Below are 18,015 nucleotides of genomic sequence, written 5' to 3'. Positions count from 1 at the left end.
TTAATGCATTCCCATCAGCCCTCCTCTCCTGTGCTCCCAGCCCTGGCACTGACACCAGTGTCCCTTCTCCTGCCCTCTGTCCAACAAACCTCTGCATATTTCCCGAGCTCTGGCCCTGCCCCATTTCAGCTCCCTTGTTCCTGATGGCTGCTTCTGGATGGGGGATCCAGCAGCGGCTCAGCAAATCACACAAGAGCTGAGGTGCAGATCATGCAGGCCAAGCCTGGCTCAAAGCAGGGTCAAGAAGAGGAGGCTGTTGAGGGCCTTGTCTGGTTGGCTGTTGGACATTTTCTAAGATGGAGAATATACAGCCCTGCTGGGAACCTTTTCCCCATCTTGACCACCATTGTTTCTTCTATTAAGTTTATTTCCTCTCCTGTCCATTGCTTCTGGTGTCCTGTCAGGGAATTCCACCCACCCTGGCACTGTTTCTGCATGGGGACACAGTCATTGTCATGGGAAAAAGCAGGTTCTCCCTCTTTCTTGCAGAGCAGTTGAACAACTGACAGAGGAGGAGGACAAACCACCATGAGTCTCCAGCTATGCTGCACAAAGTCTTTAATGAGAAGGAGCAAATGCAGTGGCACAGAACAGAGATCAAGAAACACATCTGCAGGGTTCAGGGCAACACAGAGAACAGCCCACTGCAAGGCCTGGCCACACTCCTGCTGTGCAGTCCCCATCATTCTTCCTGCTCCAGAAGGGACAATGCACCAGGTTCAGCAGTTCAGACGGCAGCGGGGGGGAGGCAGGCACAGCCCTGACCCCCCCAGTCCAAGGGAGCCCCCAGAAGAGATGGGAACCCCCCCAGTGCTGAGGGAGCTCCCAACAGCAGCTGACAGAGAGGATCCCACAACTGTGTTCTGAGGGAAAGAAGTGAGGATGGGGCCCGGCAGGGTCACCACCACTGGAGAGGCCTCAATGGCCACCGTCGAGTCACCACAGCGGGCGACACAGGGCTCACTGCAGCTGCTTGCAAGTGGGGTTGGGCCAGAGGAACCACAAGGTGCTGGGATACAGGGTCTGAAGCAAGACATCTCTTGGTGAGGGAGGCAAAGCTGAAACACAGAGCACAGACACAACACAGTTTCAGTCTGTCTTTCTTGTCCTCACTTATCTCTGCAGATGCACTTCACTGTCCTCCATCTGGCTTTTAACTGTAAGTACAGAAATTGCCTCCAGCTCATCTTGCTGACATGTACAACAGGCATGACATCTCGGCTTAGAGCTAGATTTGAATGCCGAGGACCAAAGAAGTTCCTAACTGACTGCTGATGTCACAAGGACCTCCTCCTGCATTACGCAGTGCAAAGCCCAGATGAAGGCTGGTGCAACTAGTCCAGCAGAAATAGGCTGCGTGGAATAAATGTCTCAGAAATCAGCTCTTGAGAACACACAGTTTGCACAGAGCTACCATGGCCCTCACTGTGCTCTCTGAGTTGCATGGTCCAGAAAGGCTGAACCACTGTTGGGACAGGACCCAGCTCAGTGGATTTAAAGCCCCTGTGGAGAGCCTCATCATATCCCATCTCCAGAACAAGCAGTGCTACATGGAAGGAGGCACTAGATGCACTTGTCCATTTGGTTACAGACCATCTGTCTAAAGCAGAAATTCTGCTGAGCAGATCTCCTTGCAGGTGAGCCCCATTCATCCCTTAGTGCTTGAAAGAATCCCCACCTTCCCAGCTCTCCCCAGCCAGGCCCATCTAAAGGGAAAGAGGTGACAGCCCTTGAAGAGTTCTGTTGCTGTGCACGTTGAGGCAGCCCAAGGATCCACCTGAGAAACCACCATGACAGTAGTTCAGCCCATTTGGGAGAGATGGAGTGCACAGAGGCTTACCTCGTTCCTGGAGGAAAGGGAGGCAAGAGAGGAGGATGCAGAGCCTGGAGCAGCACAGGCTTTTATGCTGTGTCCCAGAGCTCCGTGGGGCCACATACATTCCTTGCTCATGAAGCGTCTAAACACATAGTAACTGTTGCTTGATGAGTCTTTGTTGGTGCTTAATTACTTGCTCTTTTCATCCCAAATGTTGTGTTCCTTTTTAATAGTGCTGGACACCAAAATAATTAATCTGTGTCCCAGCTTCATTAGGCAACTTACTTCTGAGGTCTAAGTCTAGTATTCAGGTCGATTTTTTTTTTGTTGTTTTTTTGTGATATGGATTGTCACATTGCCTTCTTGATGGTGAGTACAACCACCAGTCATGGTGAAGTTCTGCTTTAAAGGATACGTCAAGTCAACTCTCCAATGTTTTCAGTGCAGGCACACAGGCTAAACCTGAGAAACGTTTCTCCCCACAGGTCGTTGCAGACACAGAGGAGTCTGTAAGTTGTAAGAGAAGGTTGAGACTGTACAATCTCATACAGCAGAAGAGATGCACCTCTACAGGGATGTGGCAAAGCTGAACAGCAAGGAAAAACCATTTGGGGCTGGAGGGAAGTCCCTTGTGGGTTGGAATGACAGCCACGATGACCTTGTTCATGTTCATCAGGCTGTACCACATCCAGGTTTTGTAATTAAAGAGATGCCCTTGTCCTTTCTTGAAAGAGACCCACACCCAAATGGACCTGGTTTGCTCTGCAAGGGAACCCCAGAGCCCAAGGGCTTGCATGATCTGCTTATGAGGGCAAGTGCAGGGCAAGGAACCAAATGCTCATGGCCATTTTTCTTGAGACAGGAGTGGCATGGCCCATTCCATGCATTACAGACTACAAAGGCACATTGGATAGCCTCCTAGAGCACCTGGGAAAAACCCTGAACTGCCAGCAAACATGAGTCATTGCTGTGAATTTCAGTGGACATGTTGTCCTGGCCTCAGGTGCACCAGCGATACCACAGCTGATAGCCTCATGAAAACACTGGTGCTTCTACGTGATCTTGAACTGTTGCTGTGTTCCAAGGCATGACTTTTGCTGTCTGCTCAAGGACTCATGTGACAGTGTTAGGTTAACAGCTGGCTTGATTATCCTGAGATTGTCTTCCAACCAAAATGACTCTTTGATTCAGCATACCTGAGAAGTACAACAGTTGGAATGGGTGTCTGGAGGTCCTCTGCTCCAATGAACTGTTCTGAGCAGCTCAAATTCCCTGATAACTCAACAGCTTCACGCCTCTTATCCTTTTGCAGTTACATTCATCTCCTGCTCCACACCTTGCTAATTTTCACCAGACTCCATACCCCTAGTTGCGTGAGCCTTACCCTATACACCACGTGCTCCAGCCCTCACGTTCTGTCTGTTCCTCTGCCAGTACTTCTCTCTAGAAGATCCCAGGGTTATGGGATGAGGTCTGGAGGTGGATGGGAAGTAAAAACCAGGATTAGGAGTGAAGGCTCCTTACAGGATTTTTACAGTGAAAGTTCTGCTTCTACAGACTTTCCCTCTTCTTCCTGTCACACCTGCTGCCCAGAAGAGGGTTATACTCAATGGCATGAAACTGAAATGCAGACCAGGTGGCATTCACACATCCAGCACTCATGGTCTTCATGGAGCAGAATCAGATTTCTTGGCTCATTCAGATCAAACCTAAATATCGGTGGGTTTCAAAAGTGGGATGAAAGTACCAGACTGAGAAGGAGAAAGAGAAGTGGCCATCCCTGAGGTGTCATTATATTGCCCACGTGAAAAAATCTATTCATCTCATCTCCCCAGACCTTTCTGTGTAACTGTTAAACAATGCTGGCACCCTCACTGCCATCTCCTGGTGGTCCACAAGGGGCACATTGCAGCCCTGGATGTGCTGTCCTAGAGACAGTGACTTCTCCAATGGTGGCAGAGTTCAGAAGTCAACAGGACAAGGCCCAGTGCTTCCTGAGGTAAGTGGGAAGCTTTGTCTGCTCAGAGCAGGAGATTCTCAGGTCCCTTCTAACCATCATTATTTGGAAGAGCATGGAGTCTCAAGAGCCCTTGAGCAGCAAACAAACAGCAATGCCTTGGAAGTCAGCTGCAGCACAAGGCTGCATAGAAGCACCAGTTCACTCAGGAATGATGCTAAAAGGTGTGGAAATGCCTTTGAGGAAAGTAGAGCTTTCAGAGGAATGAGGCTATGACTCTGCTATCTCTGACATGCCTGAGGCTGAGGCACTTTGTCCACTGGAGTCCACAGCATGATGACTCACGTTTGCCAGGAGCTCAGGGTTTTTCCCAACTCTCTCACATCATGATGACTCCCAGGTGCTCTGTGAGACTGATCCAATGTCCCTTTGTAGTCTGAAATTTATGGAATGGGTCACCCCATCTGTGGCCAAGAAAACTGGCCATGAGGTTTTGGCTCTCTGCCCTGAACCTCTCTGCAAACTCAGACCATGCAGACCTCTGGGGTATGGGATGCTCTTTCTGAGCAAATCAAGTCGATTTGGGTGTGGGTGTCTTTCAGAGATGGGCATGGGCTCCTATGTGATCACCCTTCTATGTGTTGATTTGCTTCTTTTCACAAGGTTCTTCACTTCTTGATCCCAGCCTAGATTCCTTCTTGGAAGAAACATGAGGGCCTGGTTATCAAGGGATGTGGCTATGGAGATCCCATGGAGAGGTTACTTGAAAGAGACTGGCTTGACCCTCTGGTCTGCTCTTCCTTATTATCAATCTGCCTTTTGTTCCCTGGGCTCATGGGCCGATTAAACAAGCTGTGGCAGAGCCTGATACGAGTATTTAAGGTCCTTGTGGCCCTCAGTCCTGCTTGCAAGGGGTTTCCCTCCAGCCCACAATGATTCTTCTTTGCTATTGAGCTTTGCAACATCCCTGCAGAACAGCATCTATTCTCCTGTACAAGATTGTGCAGTCTTGAAACTACTTGCTCTCCCCTGTGTGTCTACAATGACCCATTGTAGAAATGTTCCTTAGGTTTAGCTTGAATATCTGCACTAAAAGCACCCAACAGCTAACTCAAGGTGTCCATCATAGATGCATTTCACCGTGGCTCGTGTTTATACTCACCATGAAGAGGGCAATGTGACAAAGGCAATTCATGAGACACAAACCCACTTAAAATCTGGCTGCACACAAGCTGAGACCTCAGAGTTTATTTACCTTACAAATGTGGGACACAGAAGAATTGTTTCGACGTATCACAGTCACCAATCCTGATAGGGGACTTCAGCCACCCAGATATCTGCTGGGAAAGTGGTACGGCAAACCGCAAGCAGTCCGGGAAACTACTGGAATGTGCTGAGGACAACTTTTGATTACGGGTGATGGAAACTCCATCCAGAGGAGAGACACTGCTGGACCTGTTGTTTACTAGTGCGGAAGAATTTATCCAAGTGGTCAAGACTGGGGTAGTATGACTACAATTGACATACTCAACAACTTTTTTGTAACAGTCTTCACAGGCAAGTGTCTTAGCCACAACACCAAATTAATGGAATCCAAAGGCAGGGCCTGGGAGAATGAAGTACCAGTCATCACGGGAGATCACGTTCAAGCCCGTATAACAAACATGAATGTGCACAACTCCATGGGACTTGATGAGATGCGTCCAAGGATCCTGAAGAAATTGGCAGATGAAGTTGCTAAGCCCATAGTGATCAAATTTGAAGAGCTGTAGCAGGTTGGTGAAATTTCTGGAAAAGTGAAAACATAACCCCCACTTTTAAAAAGTGTAGAAAGGAAGACTGAGGGAACTGCAGCCTGGTCAGTCTCACCTCTTTGGCCAGCAAGACCATAAGGCAGATCCTCCTGGAAACTAGTCTAAGGCACATGGAAACTAAGGTGATTGGTGACAGTCAACATGGTTACCCTGGCAAATTGTGCCTGAGAAACTTGCCGGCCTTCTACACGTTGGCTGAGTGGTCTCACTCAAAGAGTTGCAGTCAATGTCTTGAAGTCCGGGAAAAGACCAATGATCAGTGGTGTCCCTCAAGCATCTGTAATGGGACCGGTATTACAAAAAATCCTTGCTGAGATCATAGACAGTGGGGTTGAGTTCACACTCAAAAAGCTTGCGGATGGGACCAAGTTGAGTGACATGATTGTTACTTTAGAGGGAAGGGATGCCAGCCAGAGGGACCTTGACAAGCTAGAGAGGGGGACGAGGCGAACCTCATGAAGTTCAACAAGGCCATATGCAAGGTCCTGCACCTGGGTCAGGGCAATCCCAAACATGGATATGGGCTGCGCCATGAGTGAATAGAGAGCAGTCCAGTGGTGGAGTATTTGGGCATATTGCTGGATGAAGAACTGAATATGAGCTGCCATGCATGCTTGCAGCCCAGAAAGCCAATTGTATCCTGGGCTGTATCAGAAGAAGGGTGGCCTGAAACTCAGAGGAAGTGATTCTGCCCATCTACTCTGCCCCATGAGACTCCACCTGGAGCACAGAGTTTAGAAGTAGTGCATCCAACATAGAAAAGACGTGGACCTGCTCAATTGAGTCCAGAGTAGTACACACAGATGATCAGGGATCTGAGCATCTCTCCTAGGAGGAGGGGAGGAGAGATTTGGGGGTTTTTATGCTAGAGAATAGAAGACTCTTCAGAGACCACAAGAAAGATGGGGAGAGACACTTTGTCAGGGAGTGCAGTGACAAGAAGAGAGGCAAAGTTTTTAAAATGAAAAAGGCTAGATGTAGATTAAATATTTGAAAGAAACTCTTCCCCGTGATGGTGGTGAGACACTGGAACAGGCCGTCCATAGAAGCTGTGATTGCCCAAGCCTTGGAAGTGTTCAAGGCTCAGTTGGAAGGGGTTTTGAGAAACATTTTCTCGTGGAAGTTGTCCTTGTCCACATGAGGGAGGGTAGAACTAAATGATATTTAAAGTCCTTTAGAATTAAAACCCATTCTGTGATTCAGAGCTCATTCCAGTTGTTATGAAGTGGGAGCAAAATATTTCAGAGGAAAGGGGCAGGGACGTAATCACCATCAATACTTTGGCAAGCAACAACTAATGGGAGCTTAGATGCTCCATGAGCAGGGAATGTTTGTGGCCCCACAGAGCACTAGGACACAGCATAAAAGCCTGCACTGTTTCAGGCTCTGCATCCTCCTCTCTTTCCTCCCTTTCCTCCAGGAAGGAGGTAAGCCTCTGTGCACTCCATCTCTCCCCATGGGCTGAACTGCTGTCATGGTGGTTACTCAGGTAGCCTTGGGCTTCCTCAATGTGCACAGAAATAGAACTGTTGAAGGGTTGCCACCTCTTTCCCTTTTGATGGGCCTGTCTGGGGAGAACTGAAAAGCTGTTTCAAGCACAAGGGGATGAATGGGGCTCAGATGCAGGGAGGTCTGCTCAGCAGAATTTCTGCTTTAGACAGATGGTCTGTAACCAAATGGACAAGTGCATCCAGTGCCTCCTTCCATGCAGCACTGCCTTTTCTGGAGATGGGGTATGATCAGGCTCTCCACAGGAGCTTTTAATCCACTGAGCTGGGTCCTGTCCCAAAAGCGGTTCAGCCTTTCTGGACCATGCAACTCAGAGAGCACAGTGAGGGCCATGGCAGCTCTGTGCACACTGTGTTTTCTCAAGAGCTGATTTCTGAGACATTTATTTCACGCAGCCTATTTCTGCTGGAATAGTTGAATCAACCTTCATCTGGGCTTTTGCACTGCGTAATGCAGGAGGAGGTCCTTGTGACAGCAGCAATCAGTTAGGCACTTCTTTGGTCCTCGGCATTCAAATCTAGCTCTAAGCTGAGATGTCATGCCTATTGTACATGTCTGCAAGATGAGCTGGAGGCAATTTCTGTACTTATAGTTAAAAGGCAGATGGAGGACAGTGCAGTGCATCTGCAGAGATAAGTGAGGACAAGAAAGACAGACTGAAATTGTGCTGTCTCTGTGCTCTGTGTTTCAGCTTTTCCTCCCTCACCAAGAGATGTCTTGCTTCAGACCCTGTATCCCAGCACCTTGTGGTTCCTCTGGCCCAACCCCACTTGCAAGCAGCTGCAGTGAGCCCTGTGTCGCCCGCTGTGGTGACTCGACGGTGGCCATTGAGGCCTCTCCAGTGGTGGTGACCCTGCCAGGCCCCATCCTCACTTCTTTCCCTCAGAACACAGTTGTGGGGTCCTCTCTGTCAGCTGCTGTTGGGAGCTCCCTCAGCACTGCGGGGGTTCCCATCTCTTCTGGGGGCTCCCTTGGTCAGGGGGGGTCAGGGCTGTGCCTGCCTCCACCCCGCTGCCGTCTGAACTGCTGAACCTGGTGCATTGTCCCTTCTGGAGCAGGAAGAATGATGGGGACTGCACAGCAGGAGTGTGGCCAGGCCTTGCAGATGGGCTGGGTGTCCTCATGCCAGCTGGCAGGAGGGACCTGTGCCCATGGCTCCTGGCTGCACTTCAGGCCTCGCTGTGCCTCCTCTGGCTCTGCTTTGCTCTGAGCTCCTTGAGAAAGGGCTCGTTCTCTTCTGCTTTGCTGAACCTCCTGGTGCTGGGGGAGGGTGCTGGAGTTAGGGACTGCTCTTGCTGGGCTGGGATTGCCAGCAGGTGGAGCAGAATGGGGAAAGGGAAGCAATTTGTGTTTCGACCTTGTCCTTGGGCAATGGGCTGTTCTCTGTCTTGCCCTGAACCCTGCAGATGTGTTTCTTGGTCTTTGTTTTGTGCCACTGCATTTGCTCCTTCTCATTAAAGACTTTGTGCAGCATAGCTGGAGACTCATGGTGGTTCGTCCTCCTCCTCTGTCAGTTGTTCAACTGCTCTGCAAGAAAGAGGGAGAACCTGCTTTTTCCCATGACAATGACTGTGTCCCCATGCAGAAACAGTGCCAGGGTGGGTGTAATTCCCTGACAGGACACCAGAAGCAATGGACAGGAGAGGAAATAAACTTAATACAAGAAACAATGGTGGTCAAGATGGGGAAAAGGTTCCCAGCAGGGCTGTATATTCTCCATCTTAGAAAATGTCCAACAGCCAACCAGACAAGGCCCTCAACAGCCTCCTCTTCTTGACTCTGCTTTGAGCCAGGCTTGGCCTGCATGATCTGCACCTCAGCTCTTGTGTGATTTGCTGAGCCGCTGCTGGATCCCCCATCCAGAAGCAGCCATCAGGAACAAGGGAGCTGAAATGGGGCAGGGCCAGAGCTCGGGAAATATGCAGAGGTTTGTTGGACAGAGGGCAGGAGAAGGGACACTGGTGTCAGTGCCAGGGCTGGGAGCACAGGAGAGGAGGGCTGATGGGAATGCATTAAAGAAGTGACCCAACAGCAAGGCTGTGGAGGTGTGTGCATGCTGAGGAAAGCTCTGAGAGAGCTAAAACTTGAGGTCCCACTGAGATTTGAACTCAGACCAGTGGATTCAGAGTCCAGAGTGCTCACCATTACACCATGGGACCTGCTGAACACCTGTTGTCTTTTTCCTGTGGCCACCCCGGTTCAGCCATATGGTCCTGGGTGAGCCTGGTTCTCTCTCCAGCTCCCTGGCCATCACCAAATACAAACACCCTTCCTCCAGGGCCACCAGGCACCCGCTACTCACAGGGCTTTTCCAGGGATTGTCAGAGCTATTTGCATAAGCCTCACATGTCTTCTGTTACACGATCCAGGCTCCTAAGCCCTGAGAATCTCTGTTCATAAGACCTGGTTATGAAGGTGCCAGCTTAAGCCCTTCAACATTGCCCCTCACAAAGTGCATTGATAGCCCAGAATTGGGTGGTTTGATGCTTGTACTCGTGCTCTCTGCTGCTGCTTCCCTGCACCCCCATGTTGGAGACCCTGCATGATCCAGACTGCTTTCCTCTGCTAGGATTGTCTTGGCTGACTTCAAACCCTGGGCCTTTCTTCCAGGACACACTGTTCCCTTCTGTCCCAAAGTAGCCTCTCCTTCAGTGAGAATGGCGTTCATCTCCTAAGGCTGTTCCAGACTCCTTCACACCAGGCTCCTTTACCTGCACGAGCAGGATGCATCTTCCCTCTGCTCTTTCCCACTCTTTTCATTCCTTCCTCCTCTCTCAGCCTGGCTTTTTCTGCCCTTTCTCAAATATGTCTTCACAGAGGGGCCACACACATTGCTGATGGCTCAGCTGTATCGTGCAGCAGGTGCACTGCAGAGCTGGAACTGTCTGCATCCCAAACTGGTCTTCCCCTTACCTCTTGACACAGAGGTGGTTCCCACACTAACAGGCTTGTCCTCCTCCCCAGCTGTAGAACCCTGATGGTCCCCTCTTGTGTCTGGGAAGGTGGGGAATGAGCTGCCTGGTGGGAAGGCAGAAACAGCAGTATCCCCAGAACATCCCCTGCCTGCTGGGGGAACTCTGTGCTGTGTTCTGGCTGCTGCTCCACAGAATTCCAGAATGTCAAGGGTTGGAAGGGATCTGAAAACATCATCCAGTGCAATCCCCCCACTGGAGCAGGAACAGCCAGATGAGGTTACACAGAAAGGTGTCCAAGCGTGTTTGAATGTCTGCAGAGAAGGAGACTCCACAACATCCCTGGGCAGTCTCTTCCAAGCTCTGGAAGCCTCACTGGGAAGAAGTTCCTTCTTACATTTAAGTGGAACCTCTTGTGTTCCAGTTTGAACCCATTACCCTTTGTCTTACCACTGGTTGTCACCGAGGAGAGCCTGGCTCCACCCTCCTGACACTAACTCTTTATATAATTGTAAACATTAATAAGGTCACCCCTCATTCTCCTCTTCTCCAAACTAAAGAGACCCAGCTCCCTCAGCCTTTCCTTCGGCAACCCTTGCTGTACATACAGACTGGGGGACCAGTTGTTGGAGAGCAGCTCCACGGAGAAGGATCTCGGGGTTCTGTTTGACGGCAAGTTGAACATGAGCCAAGAGTGTGCCCTGGCAGCCAAGAGGTCCAACTGTACCCTGGGGTGCATCCAGCACTGCATGGCCAGCCAGGTGAGGGAGGGGACTGTCCCGCTCTGCTCTGCACTGGAGCGGCCTCACCTGAGACACTGTGTGCAGGGCTGGATGCCATGGGATAAAGAAGATATTAAGCTACTAAAGAGTGTGCAGAAGAGGGCTAAAAAGTTGCTGAAGGTTTTGGAGAGGAAGCCAAATGAAGAGCAGCTAAAGTCTCTGGGTTTGTTAAGCCTGGAGGACACTGATGAATAAAGTGCACTGGAGTCTCTATGGGATTTCTTAAATGACTTCGGAAGATACAGCCCCGTATTTACCTTAATCCCCAACCACAGGTGATTCCTCCTCCTTTACCCATTGACTGAGGTACTTGGAGCATACAAGCTTTGCAATCTGCCTTTCGTATTCAGACAGCAACATCCCCTATGTTAACTGATTCCTGTTAACTGATTGTTTAAACTTGTAAGTTTTAGCTTGGAGAAGAGGAGGCTGGGGGGTGACCTCATTAATGGTTATCAATATGGAAAGGGGGAGTGTCAGGAGGATGGAGCCAGGCTCTTCTCAGTGACAACCAGTGACAGGACAAGGGGCAATGGGTGCAAACTGGAACACAGGAGGCTCCACTTAGTTCTGAGAAGAAACTTGTTCCTGGTGAGGGTGGCAGAGCCTGGCCCAGGCTGCCCAGGGAGGTTGTGGAGTCTCCTCTGCAGACATTCCAACCCGCCTGGACACCTTCCTGTGTAACCTCATCTGGGTGTTCCTGCTCCATGGGGGGATTGCACTGGATGAGCTTTCCAGGGCCCTTCCAACCCCTCACATTCTGGGATTCTGTGATAAGTCTGTTGCACTCCATTTTGTCAAGATGTGGGCCTGGTCACCAATGTAAAAGGCAACAAGATAAATATATCAGTAACTTAAGGAGCAGAAAGGGGAGTATCCATCCCTGATGGATACAAAGAAAAACATAGGGACAGAAGACGAGGGAAAGGATGAGGTACTAAATGCCATCTTTACCTCAGTCTTTAGTAGTTCAGAACGGTTGTGCTCCAGGTACACAGCCCCCTGAGCCAGAAGACAGGGATGGGGAGCAGAATCAAAACTGAATAATCCAAGGATAAATGGTTAGCGTCCTACTGCACTACTTGGACATCCACAAGTCTATGAGGGCAGATGAGATACACCCAAGGGTGCTGAGGAATCTGGCGGAGGTGATCGCTGTATGTACAACAGTGCCACAACAGTGAGGTGGCAGGCACAGGTGGAGAAGGGCTTCCATCTTCCTTCCTGAGAGTGGACTTTATGGAAGATGAAGCAGATGATGTAGAGGTAGGAGAGGACTATGAGGGCAAAGGGGCCTAGAACAACAGATGTGGTAAGGACATTGAGGAGGGTCATGTTGAAGCTGGTACTACTGCAAGCCAAATTCAACAGTGGCTTGATGTCACAGAAGAAGTGATGAATGTGGTTGTGGCCACAGAAAGTCAGCTGAGAGGTCATGACTGAGTGTATCATGGCATGCACAAAACCAATGGACCAGCTGGCTGCAGCCAGCAGCAGACAAGTCCAGAGTCTCATGACAAGGGTGTAGTGCAAAGTACTGCAGATGGCCACATAGTAGTCATAGGCCATGGTGGCCAGTAGCACAGCCTCAGTACTGCCCAGGAAGTGGAAGAAGAGGAGCTGGGCCAAGCACCCACCAAAAGAGATGGGCTGATGTCCAAAGAGAAGGCCAGTCAACATTTCGGGAACAGTGCCTGTGGAGAAGACAATGTCCAGGCAGGACAAGTTCCCCAGGAAGAAGTACATTGGTGTGTGAAGACGGGGCTCAGCTATCACCATGGTCACAATGGCACCATATCCCAGAAGACTGGTCAAGTAGAGCAAGAGGAAGCAAACAAAGAAAAAGTGCTGCAGCCCCTGGATATCAGTGACACCCAAGAGTGCTGCGACCTCTGTATATTAATGAAGCCCAGAAGGATGAACTCACTGAGCGCAGTCTGGTTCAGCATTGCTAGAACAGTAAGAAACAAAAACAACATGTCAAGGTTCCACAGTTTTGAGCAGCAAGAGCATTACAGAACATCAGACACGTAATCAAAAAGAAAAGAAACTAAAATGGACAAAAAATTAATGTAGTCTTCTCCTATTTCTGTCTAGAACCAAGAAAATCTTCAAATAAGGTTCCACCTATGCATAACAGCAGAATATGTAAGATGTAAAACAGGGCTGCTTTCTCACCTTCACCCACATTCATATTTCAGTTGTCCTCATCTGAACTTCCTGCTGCAAGCCATGATCTCATCATATGATTCACTCCTGATGCTTTCTTTCCAATATTGTGCCTACGTTTCATTAAGTCGATTTCAACTTTCACATTTTTAATGGTTACCATCTCTTACAGAAAATTCTTCCATCTCAAAAATTGCACATGTTCCAATTTTCTACCAACAGCCAGCAGAAGGTGCTTCAAGGTACCATACAGTCATCAGCATTTCTTATGAGAATAAAGGAAGAGGCTGCCTGAGCTTGTGATCACAAACTGGTTTTGCTATTGGAATGTATACTTTGCCTAAAGAATGTCTCTAGGTTGCTCAGCAGCAGCGAATGGGACAAAAGCCAAGATCTCAGCTCCCGCAATACTGTGATGGAGCAAGACTGAACTTGCAGGAGACGAGTTACCTGGTGCAAGTTCCAGACGAACGGGCTCATCCCACTGAAAGTCGGTCATACTGCCCACTGAGACAACACGGTCAGTTCTGTCACCATCGTTCGTCTTCTGAAATGCAAAGGAGTACACACTTGCATCCAATTTTTTTTCATAAAGAACAAAGAACAAAGTCCCGACATTATTTTAGTAGAGCTGGTAGACACAGGTATTTCTGGCTTACAACAGAGACTGCAAATCTTACAAGATGAGTAGTTTTCTCTGTACATTCAATGCAGTGATGACTAAAATTGATGAATCCAACTATTGAAAAAATAATTATTTTCAAAATAAATCTTTTAAAGAGGTTAAAACATATATGGATAAATTTCACAGTCTTTCTCATCCATTCTGTTGTACTATATACTTCTATTGAAAATAGGTGATTTTTAAAAGCCGTTATGAGAGGTCTCCAGCCCAATCACTCCTTTTCTCATGCTTCCTTAGCTTAGTTTTTCAGCATGAAAACAGGAAACAAACAGGGAACTTCCAAACTGATTTCACCATAAAAGAACATGAGCATGTTGCACACATGCGACCACTCTGGAACACTGACCATATTTCTCTGAAAATGCTTTTAGTCTGATCTTTGAACAAGCTCTACTGGAAACACTAGATTTGATAATATTACAACCTTATCAACATTTTAGTGTGTCACCTGCACTGCAAGAGTTAGAGATGCCATTCTCTGTGCAATACCAATGCTTCAGTTTCTTCCATGGGATTTGCCACCTTTAGGCTCCAAAGCCCTCCTCATTGAAATGCATCTGCAGAAAGACAGCATTTCATTCAGGTGTGTTCCACTACCTCCTCTGGTTCTGCCTGTTTTTCTCACTCAACCACAGGTGATCTAATCCCTTTCCTCTCTTCCTTCTGAACATCTTTTTTTCTTCTGTTTCTAACACTTCCCTTCTGTTTCTCAGATGCTGACTAATATTTTCTTTGATTAACTGATGTACACATCCAGTCAAAAGAGAATAGCTTTTCCAAACCACTCTTTAATTTTCAATTTTATTGTTATTATTTTTCAACTAACTTCAACACAAATGCAAAGACAAATTTTCATCATGAAGTTCCATATTTTTCCCACTATATAAATTGTATAATATTAAAAAAGATAATTTTGCACAATCCTCATCTCACTGTCAATCAGCACGTTTCTCATTGCAGTAGGGCCCTTCGACCGAGAGCCAGTAAACAAAGCTGAGGACAAAACAATGTATTTTGTGGAGTTAAGAGAATTTCTGATCTCTTTATTTCTGTGGTATCTCCTTGGCATTCTTGTAGCTGAGAGATCAATACTGCAGCTGTGATGACAATGACTACTGTGAGTTCTCAGGAGCTTCTAGCTGTTTGGGTAGGATGCAAGGAGCAAACTTTGCAAATGCTACCAGAAATTTCTGATAACCGAATTAGAGGAGTAGAAAGTCTTTTTTTCCTGTCCAGAATGTGCAAAATATCAACAACAATTAAATTTCCTATTGCTTTGATCAGTCTCCTGAGATGAGTTTTCTGAATCAATGGTGAATTGCACAGCAACATAGTGTGTAGATGAGCACCTGCAAAGTAGAAGAGTGAAAATAAAGCAGCCCACAGAGACTAGATAACAACAAAATCTTCCCAAAACTAACCAAATGAACCAACCCACCCTCAGCCCTCCTTTCAAAAAAACATCTTCTCCCAGTTTTGTGTCATTGGTGAACTTACTTAACACTCCATTAAGTCCTGCGTTTAAGTTGTTTATGAAGATATCTGGCCCTAAGAGGGATGCCTGCAGAACTCCATAGTGGCTGCTCATCAGCCCAACACAAACCTGTTTCCTAGAACCCTTTGAACCTGACCCATCAGCTCATTTCTTGCCCACTGCATGGTTCTCTGGGAACCCCAGGGTCCACGTTTGGTATTGTAGACCAAGGGGAAGAAAGCATGAAATCTCTGCTTGTATGTGTCCCTGTTTATGAAGTGATCATGCTCACGAAGCCATGAGTACGGGTATGAGATCTGGATTCAGTTGCCTAAATGGAGATCTGTAGTGCAATTCTTGACAAGATAAGGTATCCTAGGATGATGGATGTGACCCATAGCTTGATATAATCTCTTGTTCTTCTGTGATGATATTTAGACCCCAGCTGGCACACTCCATAGGGTCTAAACCATTTCTGTACACCTGTGTACACATGACTACATACCAGTCCTAGACTGTCTCTATAAAGGACAAAACCAAAGGCACTTCCCAGTGCCATCCCAGTCGTCTCAATAACTACTTTGTACAGCATGATCGATGTCTGGAAGTGCTTGCAATTTATCATTTTCTCAGGACACTGTAAGGGTTGTCAGGTTCTTCTTAAGTTATGTCAGAGTCACATGACTTTCAGGAATTACCATTAGTAGCAGTAGGAGTGTATTAGTTTATTTTGTTATTTTATTCAGCTGTTTTTATGTCAATCCATGAGTTTACCCTTTCCCTTTTGCATCTCTCCCCTGTTTGGAGAGGGAAGACAGGTGGACTGAGTGAGCAGCTCTCATGGTTTTGATTGCTCACTGGGCTTAAGCCACAACAGCTTGGAAAAGGTTCACCTCATGAGTTCCTCCATCACCTTCCCAGAGACCAAGGTGAAGCTGGGCAGCCTGTAGTTCTCCATGTCCTCCTTCTTGCCCTTTTCAAAGACAGGGGTGACATTTCCATTCCTTCGGTCCTCAAACGTCTCCCCCAGTCACAGTGACCATACAAAGATTATGCAGAGTGGCCTCATGATGACATCAGCCAGCTCCCTCAGCACTCATGGGAGCATCCCGTCAGGGTTCGTGGACTTATGTATGTCAAGTATTCCCTGCCGTGATCTTCTTTCACCAAGGATATGCCATCCATGCTCCAGACTTTGTCCCTGATCTCTAGGGTCTGGGATTCCTGAAGCCTGGTCTTGCTAGTAAACACCAAGGACAAGCGGGCATACGATACATCCACCTTTTCTATATCCTGTGTCACCAGGTCCCCCAACTCATTCAGCAATGGGCCCACATTGTCCTTTGTCTGCCTTTTGTCACCTATGTACTTACAGAAGCCTTTCTTGCTGTCTTTGACATCCCTGGCCAGATTCAATTCCATTTCAGCTTTGGCTTTCATAACTGAGTCTATTGCATGCTCAAACAGGGCATGAACTTTGAAAAATAAGAATTCTTAATTATCTCATGCACTTTCACCATGCAAACTGGCAGATTGATGCTTCAGAGAATATACCTGTGTGGCTGATGAAAAATCCCTTCAGCCATGCAAAACACGCACACACACCACACACTGCAGGAATGCTCTGAAGAGGCAGGCAGGAGCAAGCATTCACATCTGTTGCAACAGAAACCAAAATCATCTCAATATGAAAGGGAACTGCTGGGGTTTATTTGTTTGGTTTATTTGTTCGGTTTTGGTTTTGTTTTTTTGTTTTTTTTTACAGCAAAAACTGTAACAGGCAGTTGTACTGAAGGAAAAGCAAAAAGAGCAGGGCAAAATTCATTTTAGGATTGTGTTAAAGTAATGTGTCTTGAGCATTTATTAGGGTCAGTGTGAATTGCTCGTGATGGCAATTTGTAAGTGACCTCCCTGAGTTGGAAGCTTTTCATCTCGTTTTCTCCCCCATCCTGTCCTGTCCTGTCCAGGAGGGGGAGTGAGCGAGCGGCTGCGTGGGAGCCTGGCAGCCGCCCAAAGCCAGGTCACCACACACGGATAAAGACATTTCCATTCACACGGATGAGACAATGAGAGAATTCATAGAAATGAGAAAGCCATGTAACTCGTGACAGAGCAGCAGCAAGATGAGATCCTGCTGCACACAGTGCATGGTCAGGGAGTCAGGGCTCTAAATCATCCTCCTTAGCAACAGGAGAATATTAATGGCTCCTCTGTGACGTTTCCCAACCGCACTGGTACAATTTCTTCCACTTGCTTGACTTGTCTTCCTAGATATTTCAGGATGCAAACCCAGGCTTTACAGAGTTGATTAAGTGTTAAATTCCTCAGTCTTGAATTCACATTACCTAGTTTTTTCCCTCTATCGTACATGGAGTTACCACACCCTCATGGAGAGTGCTTCAGATGACCAGCAAACATCTACCAAAAGAAATCTATGATTTCCAGAATAAAGTGGACAAGATGTTATAAAAAATAAGAAGCCTAAAAATAGCTGTTATTGTATGGCATGTTGTATTTAGGGCCATGTAATACATTGGTATCATATTACAATGCTCTATATTCATAACATCATTGCTACTCAAGTATTCATTATAATCTTTTAGAAGAACTTTCAGCTACTGTGAAACATATCATATTCCATTTTTGCCCCCCAAATATTAGTCAACTAGAGAAGAAAAAGAAAAATGAATACCCTATTATATCTGTTAACTATTTTTTTTCGCTTATTCATACAATTCTGAACATGTGGAAGGAAACTTTGCTTATACTATACTTAGATTGCTAGTATGTCATAAAACATACTGCACATTTATAGAGACCAAATATACTAAAAAAAAAGATCACTTAACACATGATGTCATCATACGAGGAAGTTACTGTCTGGAGATCTGATCCTA

The 18,015-nt window shown here is 47.2% G+C and overlaps 1 protein-coding gene, 1 long non-coding RNA gene and 1 other non-coding gene across 3 annotated transcripts; all 3 read right to left on the bottom strand.

Annotated features, from left to right (window-relative positions):
- Positions 1-541: 541 nt before the first annotated feature.
- Positions 542-2,502, bottom strand: LOC135580525 (uncharacterized). The gene is made up of 2 exons (XR_010475301.1): positions 1,841-2,502; positions 542-1,058 (listed from the first exon to the last, which is right to left on the bottom strand). It is a non-coding gene; the product is annotated as an uncharacterized LOC135580525 (long non-coding RNA).
- A 6,681-nt stretch (positions 2,503-9,183) lies between these two features.
- On the bottom strand, positions 9,184-9,255 carry TRNAQ-CUG (transfer RNA glutamine (anticodon CUG)). Its single transcript has one exon. It is a non-coding gene; the product is annotated as a tRNA-Gln (tRNA).
- Positions 9,256-11,888: 2,633 nt separating this feature from the next.
- Positions 11,889-12,739, bottom strand: LOC135580541 (olfactory receptor 12D1-like). The gene is made up of 2 exons (XM_065076362.1): positions 12,708-12,739; positions 11,889-12,672 (listed from the first exon to the last, which is right to left on the bottom strand). Exons 1-2 carry the CDS (start codon positions 12,737-12,739, stop codon positions 11,889-11,891), a joined length of 816 nt encoding a protein of 271 aa, XP_064932434.1.
- Between the last annotated feature and the right edge of the window lie 5,276 nt (positions 12,740-18,015).

The sequence above is a fragment of the Columba livia genome, chromosome 11, assembly GCF_036013475.1.
Source record: "Columba livia isolate bColLiv1 breed racing homer chromosome 11, bColLiv1.pat.W.v2, whole genome shotgun sequence".
NCBI lineage: Eukaryota > Metazoa > Chordata > Aves > Columbiformes > Columbidae > Columba > Columba livia.
The sequence above is the reverse complement of the archived record's forward strand: the minus strand, read 5'-3'. Positions and strand labels throughout refer to the sequence as shown.

What these genes read in the sequence shown, in the direction of transcription:
- LOC135580541 (XM_065076362.1), bottom strand. Translation starts at nt 12,739, where the DNA reads ATGCTGAACCAGACTGCGCTCAGTGAGTTCAT. An exon ending in ACTGCGCTCAGTGAGTTCAT is followed by an intron (nt 12,673 to 12,707) that starts CCTTCTGGGCTT and finishes AGAGGTCGCAGC; the next exon opens with ACTCTTGGGTGTCACTGATA.